The sequence below is a fragment of the Erpetoichthys calabaricus genome, chromosome 2 (assembly GCF_900747795.2).
Source record: "Erpetoichthys calabaricus chromosome 2, fErpCal1.3, whole genome shotgun sequence".
Classification (NCBI taxonomy): Eukaryota; Metazoa; Chordata; class Cladistia; order Polypteriformes; family Polypteridae; genus Erpetoichthys; species Erpetoichthys calabaricus.
In genome coordinates, this window is record NC_041395.2 from 142,214,905 (window position 1) to 142,232,612 (window position 17,708).

The 17,708-nt window shown below is 34.8% G+C and overlaps 1 protein-coding gene across 2 annotated transcripts in view; it reads right to left on the minus strand.

Annotated features, from left to right (window-relative positions):
* Window positions 1-17,708, minus strand: part of si:ch211-51h4.2 (uncharacterized) — a 377,084-nt gene that overhangs the window by 237,992 nt on the left and 121,384 nt on the right. For both annotated transcript variants that reach the window (XM_051923955.1, XM_051923956.1), the window contains exons 6-7: window positions 13,714-13,840; window positions 201-266 (exon numbers count right to left, since the gene is read on the minus strand). In XM_051923955.1, coding sequence (XP_051779915.1) covers window positions 201-266; window positions 13,714-13,840 — 193 coding nt within the window. The remainder of the gene's footprint in view (window positions 1-200; window positions 267-13,713; window positions 13,841-17,708) is intronic.

Sequence of the window (17,708 nt, forward strand, 5' to 3'; positions counted from 1 at the left end):
TTTTGTTTTTCATCATGGTCATTGCACTTCATGTCAGTATCCAAAAAAAGAAACAGCATTCCATCTTGCACTTTAGTGGATAGTAATTTGGAGACTTGTTGGTTCCTAATTTAAGTATTTGACAAATATGCACTATACCTTATACACTATAAAAATTATTTGCAATATAATTATGTATCATTTAAAGTGTCACATCTTACCTTACATGAAGCAATTCTGCAAAGGCTTCACTCCCAGCCAGGACATAACTTATCCCAATAGAGATGCTGAATAAATAGAGTCAAATAAATAAATACGTAAGCACATGTACAGTAATTACAGTTAAGTGATTTAAACAACAATTCACACTTTCATATCTCATTATACTTTCAAAAGCAAATTCTGGTACAATTACTTATTTCACTTTCAAATAGCAAAAAAATCAATAATTGTAAAATTAGTAAAGTAGTATCTAAAATAGTAATAAGCAAAAATTGAATAATTAATCATAAAAATATAAAATATTAGAAAAGCCATTGTAAACAAACATTTTCTTAGAAAGAAATTAACTTTGAATTATATTGTTTTAAAATTAGTTCTCTGGAAATCAGAGTTATTTAACTGCAAATCTGTAATTCTAAAATTGTATTCTTCTGCTCTTTTATAGTTGTCTGTAACTTCTACAAAATGTTATTCCTATAAAAAAAACCCTAAACCTGAGACTTCAAAATAAAAATGACACCACAATTAAGAATGAAACAACACACACTTAGTATCACTGAAGGTTAATCCAGGTCAGGTATGTATACTTATGTGTAGCTATGTGTAGTTATTTTCGTGAAAGAGAATCCAGATACAAATTATTGATGAAAGGCTGATGCTTGAGGCTTGTCAAAAGATGCCTGGGAATTCTTCTCCTAGCAATTCAGACAGCAAGAGGCAGAACAGGCTAAGCTTGCAGCAGAGCGTTGACATTAATACCAGCAAACCAAATTAAGGACATCTCCTACTACAGTACTACTTAGGTTGTGCCATTCTTAAGGTAAAGGTTAACCACAGTTCAAGCCAAGAATCAAGATAAAAAGTAGGGTTGAAGAAATCAGTTGTTTTGAAAAAAGTAGCAAGTATTTTAATAGTTATGTAATGAACACTGGTAGAAATGGATTGTCACAGAAGCCACACTTTCTGTTCTAAGGACTTTTTAGAGATTGATATCTTACTCTGACACAATTGTAACACAATTGTCACAGTAGTTGCAGATATGTGTGTCATCTGGTAATGGGGATTGGGCTGAATGGTTTGCCTGGTTGAAAGGTCCGCTGATATTCATAAGAAACATTCATATTTAGGAGATATCTGCTGAGTATTAACATTCTTAGTATACACATATAGACCTTTATTACAGAAGTGATTCCATTAAGCTGTTTAATTCAAAGTTTTAGCTAAAAGGAAACAATACGCATGTGGAGCTGAGTGGGCTCATACTGTTCAAATTCTCCCAGAAGGTAAGGATAAATTAATATTTTTTAAAATTAAACAATTTTTTTGAGTTGGTTAACAATCTAAGAGGTCCCCGAATTTAATCAAGACCACCTGAATATGAAATGCATGAAATGAGTTTGATGCAAAAGCCAGCCACTTTAAAGGTGCTCTCTTTAAAGTAAAAACGTAATATTGCCTGCCAATACAAAATGATGCAAAAATTGGACCATAACAAATGGCTGAAAAGTGTGCCAACCATAATTGACTGTGCTTGTACAGCTAAGATACTGTGACCAATGCAGACTGATCTGTCAAAAGTGAATCAGTGTGGTCTGTGAAATAAAGCAAGAAGAACAATGTGAGAGAGAAGCATAACAGGAATGAAAGAAATGTAACAGAAATTAAACATAATTCTGAGAAACTGAGAGTTTTTATTAGAGATTCAATATTCTTCTTTTTAATTGCACTTTTCCTGATATGTTGTTAAACTATTAAAATGACACAACAAGAATCTGAATGTTATGAAAATGCAAAAATAATATAAATCATGGCACTGAAGGAAAAAAATGATCCGACACATCTGTATTTTCCAATGGCATTAGCAGCAAATTCCTGTTTGAACAGCACACGTGTTCATTTTCAATGGTCATTACTGAGTGTTTTCAATATGATGCTTCACAGTACCTGCAAGTTGTACTGTAGCATTTCCTACACCATGTTTTGTTTGATAAGTTCCTATGATTACAGTTGTAAAGCTTTAGCTCCTAAAGCAGAGAGTAGCAGTATTAGCACACATTTTGAGGAAAAAATAAAAAGAATAAAGTTAAATAATGGTAACATATACTGTATGTGGCTATAATTTAATTGTGTTTGATTGTGGAATACTTGTGGGGACCTAAATAAGGCTCAGTTATCCACTGCATCTTTACTGTAGAATTAATTAAGTTTCTTATCAGGATTGTCAACTCTTTTCTGCATTTTTGTAATAAAAAAAATCTACTGAATTCTTATAGATATTTAGATTGCTTCATAGGTCTCTTTTGAAAGGCAGATAGTGTTTGACTTCCTTTATTCTATTACTTTATTACCAGCTGGTTTTAAATAGAATAAATGATAAAAAATGCTCCTAGTAATAAAATGACATATCCAACAATTAGCTTAAATCTTGCAGTAATGTTATTTAAGTATGAAACTCTTATAAATGTAGCAGTCCATAAATACTGCAAAAGGAGACTGGAAAATTTGACCTCAGTCTAAATAATTTGTAAAGAACACAAACAGCAATGCCTCTTCAAAATTTTCTTAACCTCTAATGACTCAAATATGAAGAGGGAGACGGCAACACCAAACTCTGTATTAATATTCCATTCACCAATTTCTCTGTGTATGCTCTATAGCAGTTAACACACCAATGTTTTTAAGAAATTAACAGCCAGTATTGTAGCTTTCAAAGCTTTTCAAGGAAACCTGTAAAACCAAGAAAGCGATCCAAAAATCCATCGTATCTGAAAAAATACATAAAACAACTATAATTAACACATCTTTTCCCCCACTACCATTGTTAAATTAAGAACTCATTGATTATTATGTGATGTCATTTACACACATGATAGCAAAGTTTTTAAAAACACAAATTCAAAGAACACATAGATGCAGAGTATAGTTATTTCTTTGTGCTTCATTTCGTTAAGCATGCATACAATTTCCTTCTTACAGAAAATTTATTAGAAAAGATACTTCTCAAATTGACATTTTAACTAAAATACAGTATATGGAAGACAGAATAACTTTAAAAGCCAAAATCTCTTAAGACTCTAGCTCTACAATCTAAACTTACACCAAAAAAGGAAATTAGCTTTCATAATGTATGATAACACATTGCTTTCATTAACCTTTTTCTCTTTATTAAAAACCCTTCACTAGCTCTGTAGGCATTGCCCAGTAGGAATACTTCATTGTGACATTTGCAAAGCTAGGAAGGCAATTCAGCACATGTGATCAAGTTTCGTTCAGGCTTTTGTTAATCACAGAATGTTTCTTCTTTACTAGAATCTATTTTCCATTCATACAGAAAGGAAAGGACACACACCCACAAACACACTAATAGACATACATATCTGCAAAAACTTGTGAAAGCTACATTAAAAACAAGCAAAACAATAAACAAAAAATTTAATTCAATATTGAGTACAACTGATCCAGTCGAGGTTTGCAGATTCCCAAGGTACTACTATATTTCACCCTACTTGGGAATTTATTTCAGATACTGTATTTATGTTTCTTGAGTTATTAATTAATTATTATTAATTAATATTTGTTTGAAATTTACCCTTAAACAGTTCTCATCTGTTCAAAAGTGTTCTTGTAGAAAACCTCATTTTATATTAACAGTTGCAATACACTGTACTAATCCTTTTCAAAATTTTGGAAACTTTGTCATGTCTCTTCTTAACTTCCATATCATTCAACAAAAAAAAATCAGTTCTTTCAACCCTTCCTCTTAGCTCCTACACCATAGTCCTGAAATCATTCTAGTTCCTCTTCTTTGAACCTTCTCTAGTGTTGCTATATCTTTCATGTAATATCAATGTCAGAACTGCATGCAACATTTCAAATGAGGCCTCACTAGTGCATGATAACACCTAAAAAATAACCTCCATTGATTTGCATGCTACACAGTGCATTATGTAACCAAATATCCAATTTACCTACTGGTCATGGGCAGTGACTAGTCTACTGCAACCTCTTAGTCCTTCTCATAAAGTGCAATTTTAAGTTTCAGACCACCTGTTGTGTAACACTACTTTACATTTGCTCATATTATATTTCTTCTGCCATATATTTGTCTGTGATGCTCCAGTTGCCTGCAGCCCCTGCATCTTTCTTCTCTCTGGACAACAATCATCATAACCGAGATGGGCTAGGACAATAAGGATACAAACAACACCTTGTGCAAAGTACATTTATTTAAAAAAGTGTTCACATGATGCACTGCAAAATCATAATGCAGACTTTATCATTGTAAGTGTAGTTACTTTCCTTAACAATCCGCAGAGCATCAGTGAGGAATGGCTGAGCTGATCGCACTTGCATATGAATGAGCAATCAACCAATTTCCCCATTAAAAACTCCAGAGCCACTCGGCTTTCCACCAGCATTCAACAACAACCACAAACCCTGAACCCCACTGTGTTTTTTTTTTTAAATAAAAACCTTGCACCACCATGGACTCTTGATATGCTGCATTACACTGTCCAAGCCTGAATTCTGTCAAAATTGATTAATAAATACTACTGGTTCCAGAGTATCTGCTATTTCACTTACTTTAGTGTAATCTGTAAGCTTTTTAGTTACATTTTTCTCACTGCACCTTTGTATCCAGCAGGGGGTGGATTACATAAACCGAAACTATATAGATATAATATAAAAAGGCGATACCCCTCCCTTAGTGATACAGCAGTAAGAAATCACATAGGAAAAATAACAGCTTTCTTTAATGACGGCTTACGCGGCATAACAGACAAAGGAAGCCATGACAAGAACCCAGTTCGGGAGTGGGGGCCTGATGTATAGAGTATGCCATTTTCGTTGCTGCAATTGAAGGATTTTCCGGATCAGATGGCATTATCTCACATCCTTCCGTCAGCTTCAAAGGTGTGCCAGGCAACTTTCCAAGGCTTTATACCCTTTCTTCATGTGCAGGCTCCCACTTAGGTGAATAATATAATTCCAAACAAGGCAAAGAGGAAACAATTTCATGCTGACTCTGACAGACAAAAAATAGTGCATGTTTCCCCAGCTGTCTTTATCTGTCTTGACTTATGCTTTGCCTAGCAGTTCTAAATGATGAGCCCATGTGCTTAATCTGTGTCCACTGTGCATGTGAGTAGAAAGAAAAGTAGATTTATAAAATATTTTTGTACAGAGGACAATGACACATTAAACTTATGTTACAGCCACAGCCTGAAATGCACAGCCTCCTTTAGTCTTAAGTCAACAAACAGCTAATAAACCCTGATCAGAAGACTGCATAGACCTACATGTGATATAAGGCTGCAGCAGAGCTCAAAAATTGAAATCTAGGATTTTAAAATTAACTCTGAATTTCATGGGAAGCCAGTGCAAATAATTCAGGCTGGATGTGATGTGAAATCTTGTATATGATCTAGTCAGGAAACTTGCAGTTACATTCTGGACCAAATGTAGATGATCCAGTGAGAATGAATTTAAGCATGTGAATAGACAGTTACAGTAATCAAGACAAGATGATGTAAATGCATGCATGCACAACTCTGTTTGGAAATCAATTTTCCTGAGTTTGGCAATGTTTCTGTGTTAAACATATGATGTGGTTTCAAAGGTCAATGACTGGCCAAAAGTAACTAGTAATAATTTTCTGACAGTGGATTTCACAAAAAAGGAAAGAGAGCTTGGGTTATCTAAAACCTTTGGGATAAAAATGTCAAGCACACAAATTCAAATTTCAGTTCTATCAGTATGCATTTGCAGATAATGTCAGCCACCCAATTTTTGTAACACTCAGGTAGCCATGCAAAACTGATAACTTTGCAATATGTGTCAGTTTAAAGAAGATATATACGGTAAGTGTGTGCCATCAGCATAGCAAAAATATTACTGAGGGGAATTAAATATAAGGCAAACAAAGAGGGCCCACAAGAGAACCTTAGGGTACACCACAGGTCAGAGTAGCAGATGACAACACAAAGTTACCAGCAGCAACAGAGAAATTCTTATAAGAGATAGGAAAAGAGTGACTCCAAGGCTGACCCAGATATGCCTACTCTCGTCCCGAGTCTCTCAATCAGGATATGATGATCAACAGTGTCAAATGCAGCTGTAAGATCCGGTAACACCAGCACAGAGTCTTCAACAGCATCTCTATACATTAGAATGTCATTAGAGATTCGGAGATCTCAATAGAATGTATCCTACAGAAGCCAGACTGAAATTTATCTAAAATATTGTGTTCCTCAAAGACAGCTTTAAGTTGGTTGGCAGCAATTTTTTCTAAGATCTTTGCAATATAATGCAGTTTAAAAATATGCTTACATTTTTGAGTCAAATAATCATCAAGATTTTCCTTCTTAAGAGAGGCTGAACAATGGCTTGTTTAAAGAAAGCAGGGGTATAGCCAGAAATCAGAGAGCTGTTTATTATGTATAAAACACTAGGCCCAATAAAATGAATTACATTTTTAAATGAAGAAACAGGTAAAATGTTACCAATTCAGAGAAAATGTTTAAGATTGTAGGCTAAGCTTGACAATAGATAGGAGTAGGGTTAGTTGAGGTAGTAATTCTTGCACGGACAATACTAATCCTATTTATAAAAAAAACAAAAAGAAATGATCACAATCTTCATTTGAGGAAACAGGTACAACATGAGTTGCAGGAGTGACAGTCTTACAGATGGTATCAAATAAGATTTTTAGATACATCTACTATTAGAAATTAATTTCGAGAAATAAGCAGTACTGGCATCCTTGACCATGTTGTTAAAACTGACTAAAAGATCTTTTATGTAAAGGTGGTGAAGTTGAAGTTGACTGGATTTCCACAAGCACTCCGCTTTCCAACATTCCTGCTTCAAGGCTCGAATACTGTCATTGAACCAAGGAGTAGAATTTATTGAGGGTGCGGATCAAGTTTTTATAGGAGCGTTTTTGTCTAAAAATTCATTAAAAGAATGAATTGAAAATTCAATGTCATTTTGAGAAGAAAAGACTTAGCCAGGTTGGAAAAGTTCTGAAGGCTTGAATGTATCTGCAGAAATATGGTTGAAGATGAAAGAGCTAATCATATTCCAACAAGGCATGGGGTCAGAATTAATAGAAAATTCAAATAAAATAAAATTGTGATCAGAAATGCCCAGATCCTCAGAACCAATAGACTCAAGATTTATACCAAGGGTAAAGAGAAGATCCAATGTATATCCTTTTATAAATGTAGGGTCAGAGACATGTTGAGTGAGATTAAAAGATTCAATCAGCTTGATACATTTTTTAGTAAAGTTATCAGAATCATCATTTAAATGAGTATTAAAATCACCAATAATAACAATCCTAGACAGCTTGAAGGTAGAGGACAAAAAGTTATTTGGGCCAGGGGGACGATAATTAGGATGCAGTAAAATGCCTTTAAAATACAAACTTTAACCATCACCAGCTCAAATACAAAAAATGTATTCATGCTCACAATATGACACTTGAAGCTGCTTTTGAAGACAGCAGTAGAAAGCCCTCCACCTCAACCTGTATATCGATCTACTGCTTTGCCTCCTATAATATTTAGCTCTGTCTTTTACTACCTAGCACAAACACTTCTGCCCACACAGTAGTTGATTAAATGTCATCCCATTGTTAGAATGTCTGCTTTGTCCTCACTACCTTTCAAGTTCAAATGCTCACCAGCTTGCTTGATCATGAAGTAACTGATTTACCTAGAATTATTTTTCAATTGTTTGATCTTTTTCTGTGGATTCACACTTACCTTTTTAGATTATGTGGTGAGAATGCTGATAAGTTACTAAACTTTTTGCCCTGCCAGGTTTCTTAACATGTACCTGTCACAACTACTTCCTCCCTTTGCTATTGATTATATACAAAACTTTCAGAAGCTCTTGCTTCCTGCTACCCTACAAATACCAAATGTTGCTGTTTGCACCTGAAAAGGATTTAAAAAAAACTTGCAAAGGAAGGTAAGTTGTAAGTTCTATTATGCAGCTTCTTGGTGGCAAGAAAATAATACAAAAAAATTCAAACCTCCCCAGAGACAAAAACAAATTCCAGTTTGACAACAGGTCTTTAGTGAAGTGTTTGTGCTCTCATTTTAATAAACTGGATGAAATAAAACACCATTTAGTGGGTTTTCATTAAAAAGGAATTTAAACTAAATTAGAAAACAAATTCTGAAGATAACCAGTAATTTATTTAAATAAAAATCTTTAATCATGTTTTAAAACTGTACATACTGTATGTAAAATGACTTCCAATAATCCACAATAACATAAAATTCCTCAACCCATTTAAACCAACTAGGGTTGCGTGAGACCGAACCTGTCCTGGCAGCACTGGTCACTAGGTAGGATGTGTCTGTGGACAGGTCATCAGTCCATTGCAGTTGGCAGTTAACCTAACCATTGATGACACCATTGATGGTATGTGATGAAAAGAGGACTGTCTCGAGAAAAGACCCACGGAGACAAAGGAAGAAAGTGCAAACTTCAAACAAACAATATGTGCGCGCAGAATGTGAACAGGTTACATAATCTGCAGCAAACTAATACAAATTCTGCCTTTTCAGTTTACTGTACATTATTTAAAGTATTACATAATTTTCACAAACTCTGTGAGCACTTCAGATTTTAGTGTGAAATTTAGTGAACAATTACTCTGAGGCTTTACTGAAGCCCGGTGCTACTACCTCAAAAAACAGAAAGTATCTAAAAACAGCTCAGGTGTAAATCTTTTCTCTTGTTCTTTCAGTAAAAAACAAAAAATATCAATAATTGAATCAAACGTATTACATAAGGCGGTGAATATAACAAATATCCACAAATATCCAAGAATCTGTAAGATGCTGTTTCTGAAGCAAGGAGAAGAGAAGAAAAGGCATTCTAACTGTTTGGATAAGCTTTGAGTTAAAATGGCACCATTTATTTCTATTATGTACAATTGGCTTTATATATTTTAAGGAAACAAAGGTTCACATTTAAACTATTGGGTAAAGGTATATGAAAAGACACTTTATATGAAGCAAGGACAACTTCAATATAATAAAAAGTGATTATATAAAGAATTGGCTTTGTAAATAACATGGGAGTTTTTATCAATATCTAAGCAACAATGTTTAGGTTTTGTTTTAAAGGCTAGAACTGAAATTTCATATTCAGTAATTAATTAAATTCATTCTTGAGGGGCAGCACAATACATTCAATTAATTCTAGATGTGAAACCAGATTATTCATTTGAAATCTTTAATTTTCTAATATGCTATTGAAGTCACTCATATTTTTTTCCTCATGTTAAGAGTAACTGTGTTTAGAAAGGCAGTTTGCCTTTCACTGTAATGGAGAAATCGTGACTGCTAAAGAAGCTGCTTATTCAGAGTCTAAATAAAATAATATAAGCTGAAATGTATTTTTACATGCAGAATGAATTAATTAGTCAAAAGTTATTGCCTTGTACTATATTTGCTAGAAATTTTTCTTGGTGTTCAGTTATGAATATAACCATAGTAACAAAATACAGTAAAAAACAAAATCGTGTAACTCTACAAAATTCAGCTATTTAGTTCAAATGAATTTTAATAATATGTTATATAAGCACAGCAGCTGAACTGAATGTCTTAATATAAATTGTGAAGCTGGAAAATCAAACTGTCACCTCACAATATATGAGCCTGACAGTGACGATCATGAGACCTTAAGAGCACCTTTCTAACATTTGAATAAATTGCTTTTAGGAAAGGTTTCAAGGTAAGGTCCTTATTTCACTAGGAATACTGGGACATATTGCACGTTGGGAGACATTCAAGTAATAATTTTACTATGTTCTGTACATGTGACAATACATTTGAACTTCATATTTGCACAAGTGTTTTTAGAACCTAAAATAGTTCATTTACATTAGAAAACAGTCTCTCACATACCAGGTGAACTGTAATATAAGTGAACAAGTAACGTTAATTCATTAAGGAATGTGGACAGAAAACAGTTTGTCTGGTATGTAGCATAGGATAAGCAGATGCAAAATTATAAATACAAGATAAAATCTGAAGACAGGCAAAAAGTCTAAAAATTAAGAGAGTCAAAGCAGAAAGAGAACACCATAGGTTCTAAAGTACACAAAACCCCAAATAATCAAAATAAAATGAATCTTTTTGAAGGATCTGCCTTGCTTATATATACCCATGAGCAGTCAGAATTCGGTGGTATAGTTAAGTACAAGACAACAACTAAATAGAGGGATGGGAAAAACTGTACAGTGTCATAGTCTTCTTTAGAATAATCAATAGTAAAGAAAACAACTTAATTCACAAAGCATTACTAGAATATTAACAAACCACATTTTAATGGAAATATGCTAAGAACATGGCCAATGTATACAATGTTTGGGGAAGACAAAAAAACGATAAAATTAAGTGTATGGCCATAAGGTGTATCATTAGAATTGCAATATAATCAGAAGCGTTAGACATTTTTACTGCCACACATAAAGGGAAAAAGGGCAAGCTTAAGTTCAGGGTCTAGATGTAAGCACATTCTGAAAAATTAAAAACATTCTCTACATATACATAATGTGCCCAGTCAGACATGATTAGCACTTTACATGATCTCCTTTTCAGATTATATGTGGCATGCGGATAAATTCTAAAGAGAAAGCAACTAGGAAGCATCCTATTAATAACAATAATCATTGTTATAAAAATATTTAAATTAAAAGTGATTAATATTGAGAAAGATTTACACGTTTTGGGAAATTATTTATACTCTATTTACTTAAACTGTTGTGAACAAAGTATGTCTGCAATTCTTACAAATGCATCTTAGGAGATGGTTACACTAAAATAAAGCCATCTGTCTGACTACAATGACACCTTCAGTGTAAAAAATACACTGAAGGTGTCATTGGATACTGATTAGCAGGATATGCGGCAGGCATATTTTTTATATCTATGATGGGACAGCAACTCATTTAGTTTTTTTCGACAGAGTCCCTATTGTCTGGCTATCTCTGTCGCAATGCTTGAAACCGCCCCTTGGGAGCTCCCTTCTCTTGTGAGAAAATAGGAAAACTGTTCTTCATCATTTGCCCCCTTCTTATATTTTGTGGATGGAGCATAACCAGAAAGGTTTAGTTAGTTGCTTCTAGTTGTCCATTGTTGGAATGTTTCTTGCAAACGCAACTACAGTGCACACATGAGACACCACAAATTCTACACACCCTTTACAGTGGCCTCCCCTGTGCCCCTGACACATTATAGACTATGTATTTATATGCTGTATGTGTAACATAAATTAACATTTAACATTTTTAAATATATATATATACAATTTTACTGTGCCTAAGAAAATTATTCACCCCTTGAAAATTTTCACATTTTGTTGTTATAAAACATTAAATAACAAAGGATTTAATTTGGTACATAATGATTTTATGGTTTACAAAAGGCATAAATGGGAATTTTGTCCCTTTCATCCAATGTCTTCATTCTTCTACAGTTAATTGATAAGATTTCTCCAAACTAACATCATAATTTTGCTTCACTAGTGACAATTTTTTGGAAAAATAAGCACAGTGTGAAGGGAAGACAAATTCTGAGACCTTTACTACAAGAGCACCCCTACACTGATTGTGAACACATTCACTTCCAAAATAAATTGACAGGATGGCTCTGTATGTTTTAACACTGGTTTGGAAGTAAATAGTTTCTTAAATTTTTCAATTTTTTTTTTGTGTGCTTCTTGTGCTCAAAAAATGTCTTATGATTTTTCCTAGCTAAGGAAGTTATTGGAGAGATGCATGTACTGAAATTCTTAATAAATCAGCGGTAGCAGTTAGTGAACCCCATAAATCCCTGTACTTGTTTTATTCTTTCTAGTATTATTCAATTCAAAATATCCAAAGCCACAGATTTGTCAATGCTTAATCCTGTTCATGTAATTTCATAAGCAAAAAACAAAATACTTTCCCTGTGGAATTCACATTTCACTAATTTCACAGACAAATGATCTTTACCATTACCGTTGTAGAACCTCTTTCACATGCGGAATGTGAGAGTCCATATCTTTAGAAAAAATAAGAGCAGACATCAATATAAACTAGTATGTAAACACTCAAAATATCGTAAAAAAAAAAAAAGGCATTGACAAAAGATTGTATTTGTAACAATAAAAATACATGAACAAACAAACAATAATAAAATTACAAATGTTCTAAATTATACATTTAAAACTACAGTATAGCTTAAATGACTTAATCATTGTTAAACAATAATCAAAGAAAGTGCCAATAAAAAAGTAATTGTACACTTTTAGAACCCAAAAGGCTTTATTTTTCAGAGAAGAAGAAAAGAGAAGCTAAGAAAATTAAAATTAAAATCAAAAAGCACAATATTAAAATAATGGAATGTCTTTATCTGTAATGTGTATGAAATGTACCCATTAGAATCATTAAGTATCAAGCCTTCCACCATGGATATGACTCTTTAATTTTTAGAGAAGTAGGCAGCAACTCTAGAAAAAAAATCTATGGCCAACTAAAGACTCCATCATTCTGCCACTTCTTTTATGCAGCTAATGCAGAGCTCGTAGGTACATTCTTCAGAAATCAAATGCTAATATTTTCTGCACGGATCAGTCTGCCTTTTATCCAATGCCACAATCCATAAATTCTTAGATTGGATTAAGTAGGTTCTCAAAAGGTATGGATGTGTGGATGTACAATTTGTTTTGAAACCTTGCATAATTAGAAGTGGTTGGACAGGAGTGTAAAAGTAGCATTAATTTAAACCAAAGACAGCAACTACCACCTGTGAAAGCAGCCTCATTTTGAAGCTAAAAGCTAAAAAATAACTCCATCATAAAAAGTGTGTGAATTCAATTCTGTTAAATTTGTTCTCTTAAAAGTATTCAAATACTGACGATTAATAATGAGCCGAGCATACAAAAACTGAAAAAAAAAACACTGAATGTTATGGATCAGCAACTATTTTGGCATCAAACTCTCTTTTGTGCTTATTAACACATAAAGACTTAAGTAATATAATAATTAAGTAATACTAATAAGGAGCAAAATATTACAAAGAATTAATTTTACTCATGTAGCACAAACACATTCTTGCTTCAATGAATACACATTTAGCCTGACCTGTTTGCACTTTCTGGAATGATATAAGAAATGGGAAATAACTGCTTGCTTAAATAAGGTAGAAGTACAATTTAAAGAAGAAGCTGGTTGTGAAAGACACCTTTGGCCACAGTAAGTCCTCAGGACTGAACAGGAGGCAAAGTGTACTACCCTGCTTAACCTATAAATCAGTAGATAATATGTCTGCATGCTAAGGGGGTATGGTGCAAGGATGGTTGGTGTCCAGCTGATCCCAGTCTATTCATTGCTTGTGAGCTTTCCCTCTGGTAGACTAAATTATTAAAATTTAACTTTCATGTAAATTTTTATATATTTAAGAATATTAAAAACTTAAAAGTTTAAGAAAATGAAATTAAACTTACAAGTGTAGAAAGAGGAGAACATTGAAAGCGTAGCTGGTGTATTTGCCAAGAAAAAAGACTCCCAGGATATGCAGATTAGGAACAGGTTTCTCTTGCTTGGCCTCTTGATTTGGCAGCAAACCTTGACCTGCAAAATTGGCAAAGCTTTTTTGTACATCTAAATTTCATAAAGGTGGCTTAAACAATACATGTCTGGCTAATGTACATGACATAACAGACAGGATGTCCTGGTTGCAGCCCTTCATACCTAGAATAATACAAAGAAAGCTAAACTTAAAAAGGGGTGTCTACTGTGATTAATACTCACAAGAATGAACTATTAATGGAAAACACAAAGCACATGGTGAATGCAAGCAAAACATAATCCTCTAGCATTTTAGACTTTCCTAAATGTAACTTTGACCATCATTACCAGATGGGTGGTTCACCCACTTGCTCATCTCAAAAGCAAAACGTCTAACTCTTTCTACCAATCTGTGAACGTCTATCTCCTCTTCCCAGCAAAGAGATTGTGCCCCGACTTTTCTTGCAAATCTAGACTCAATAATCCTATGGCTTTCGGCCAGTCTCATTTACAATACAAAATGTATTTGAATTTCAAAACCAGTACTGCATATCTCTTGAAACTGTAAATAAAAACAAATCAAATGCCAGTGCCATTTACTTAGTTGCAGAGGTATTCAATTTATTACAAATAAATATTACATTTTGCAATATTGATGGATGGTCAGTCTTTGAATGTCACATTGGCAAATCTTAAATTTGACAATCCCAGACATCATTTGTGGTTCTCATGAACAAAATCTTGGCTGTGTTTCTTGCAATTTGATTGTCATTAATCTCTTTAAACCTATAAGCATGGTTATCATGATTCAGAGTAAGGACCAAAACAAAAAGTGTGTGAGGCCTTCCAAGCAGCCATCAGTGCAGGCCTGGAAAAAATAGCCTCACCCCAAACCAGCCTGCCCCTACTATACTACCTGAGGCTGTGGCTTAACCTGGCTCAAAAATTAGGAAACTTTTTAAGTTCCAAAATATCTTTTGGTTGCCTCTCAAGGAAAAGGAAATGGTAAAATGCCTTTGACTTGAAAACACAGTCCACAAAATAAATCTTTATAAATGAGAATATTTATTTAAAAAATATTTCAAAAGGTTCAAAAAGGGCAAAAAACAGGTTGCCTAAAAGGTAATCCTAGGCTAACTGGTCCCAAAACGTAATTCAAGTCTAAAATCCAATAAACAACAAAAAATGTCAAAAACCAGTAAATTCACATAAAACTTTAATGATCTTCTGAGATCTTCATCTGTAGACATTAAACAGCCAGAGGGAGGTCTCAGGAATGGTGATGTTTGGGCAGTCCCCCCTCTTGGGGTATCATCCAGAGGACACAAGGAATAGACTCCCATTTAAAGTACACAATTAATGACACATAAACAAAACCAAGAGGACTAACAAGACACACCAAAAATTATTGATTAAAATTTACAAAAACAACAGAAATGTAGAAAATAAAATAAATAAGAGCCAGGGTCTAAACCCTGGCTATAATAGAACAATGGTGTATGATCACATCTGTAAGAACATAATTTTCACTATCACAAAATCAGCCTAAAATTTTTGTCCTACAAACTTTTCCTATGCTGAAGGCAAACATAATGCAAACATTACATAAAAATAAGTGTGAGGATAATTTATCAACTGCGGTGGGTTGGCACCCTGCCCAGGATTGTTTCCAGCCTTGTGCCCTGTGTTGGCTGGGATTGGCTCCAGCAGACCCCCGTGACCCTGTGTTCGGATTCAGCGGGTTGGAAAATGGATGGATGGATGGATAATTTATCAATGACAGCACAACATGATGAGGCTCCTGTAGGTGTGCCAGTGAACTGCTGGAGAAGGAGAACTGTTAGGCCATAAAGGCAGGATAAAATCGATCAGGAGACAAAAATGAGGTAAAAGCAAAGTGGATGTCAAAACCAGGAAGGCAACAACTGAGTACCTGAACTCAGTGCCAACACGGAAAAAAGAAAAAAAACTAGCCAAAAAATCTGAAGAATCAGAATGATGTTTAGTCAAACACTCACAAAATGATTTTATTTTGAATTTGTAAAATTAGACAAGGTTCTACCTGCTCCATAGGATTAAATTATATTTGCCGATGATGTCTTATGATGTCATTCTGAGGGCATACTTTAGTGATGGGCACATAAAATGGCAGAATCCATTAAAAAACAAAATGGTGTTACAGGAGACCAAAACAAGATACAGTGGAACCTCGGTTCACGAACGTCTCGGTACACGTACAAATCGGTTTACGACCAAAAAGTTCGCCAAACTTTTGCCTCGGTTCACGACCACACACACGGTATACGAACATGCCAGGTTCCCTTTCAGTTTGTACATGTTCAGTCTCTCCCTGTGCATTTCCTGTGCAGCGAGCAAGAGAGAGAGCGCGACACACACACACACACACACAGAGGCAGCACGAGAGAGAGACAGATGCACACACACACAGGCAGTGCAAGAGAGAGAGCTGCGCGCACACACAGGCAGTGCGAGAGAGAGACAGATGCGCGCACACACACAGGAGCGCGTGAGAGAGACACACAGGTGCTCCAGGCTTGCAAAAGAGAGACACACGCACACACACACACAGGCAGCACCAGAGAGAGAGACAGAGAGAGCCGCGTACACACACAGGCAGCGTGAGAAAGACAGCCGCGCACACACACAGGCAGCACAAGAGAGAGACAGACGCGCACACACACAGGAGCGCGCATGAGAGAGAGGCATGCACACACACAGGAGCACGCTACAGAGACACACAGGCGCTCCAGGCTCGCAAAAGAGAGACACACGCGCACATACACACAGGCGCGCGCAAGAGAGAGAGAGCGAGTGAGCGAGAGAGTGAGGGACGCATAAGGTAGAGAAGGCTTGTTTTTGTTTTCAGTTCTGTTTACAGTGATCGGTTTGTAGCCTGCATTGTTGCAATGTTACTTTTCTTGGTGGTTTATTAAATTACGGATTTTTCAAATTCATTTTTTCCCCTGTGCTTAAAACTCATTAAAAAAAGTGTTTTTAGCGAGCGGTTCCTCGCACTATAGCGCAAACTCTTGCAGTGTTACTTTTCTCTGTTGTTCAAGGGTTTCTCAGTGTTACTCAATGTTTTTACATTTAGTTTACTATTACGCTGTGCATTCTATGGTATAATTAACTGTATTTGTGCTTAAAAATTAAAAAATATATATATTTACATACAGTTCGTACGGTCTGGAACGGATTAATTGTATTTACATACAATCCTATGGGGGAAATTGCTTCGGTTCATGACCAAATCGGTTTACGACCAGAGTTTTGGAACGAATTATGGCCGTGAACCGAGGTTCCACTGTAACTACAAAAATAAATAACAAGGTCTCCAATAAAATTAAAGCCATCCATCCATCCATTTTCCAACCCGCTGAATCCGAACACAGGGTCATGGGGGTCTGCTGGAGCCAATCCCACCCAACACAGGGCACAAGGCAGGAACCAATCCCGGGCAGGGTACCAACCCACTGCAGTAAAACTAAAGCAAAATATTAAAGTAAAACTAAACAATGCATTATTCAAAACCTAGGAAAATAAATAAAAAACTCTTAAACAAAAATGTATTAAGCCCACAAAAAATTAACAAAAGTACAAGAATCATAACAGTTAGTACACTATGCCAAACAAAAAACAGAGACTTCCTTGAGAGACTACTACAAACCAGCATAAATAGTTTTAAGTGGCACAATAGTAGTAAATAACACTAACATTTCAACCAAATATGGTTGTTTCTTAGGTATACTCATGTAGCACTATTAACAGCTTTATTTCTCATTTCAAACTGTCCTCTGCGTAATCCTTAACTAAGATTATTTGATAATCTTTAATGAGGTATAGCTTGAGCAGTTTTTTTACTACCCATTAATCTCTGGAGCAGGATTAAAATAAAATTTGAAATATAAGC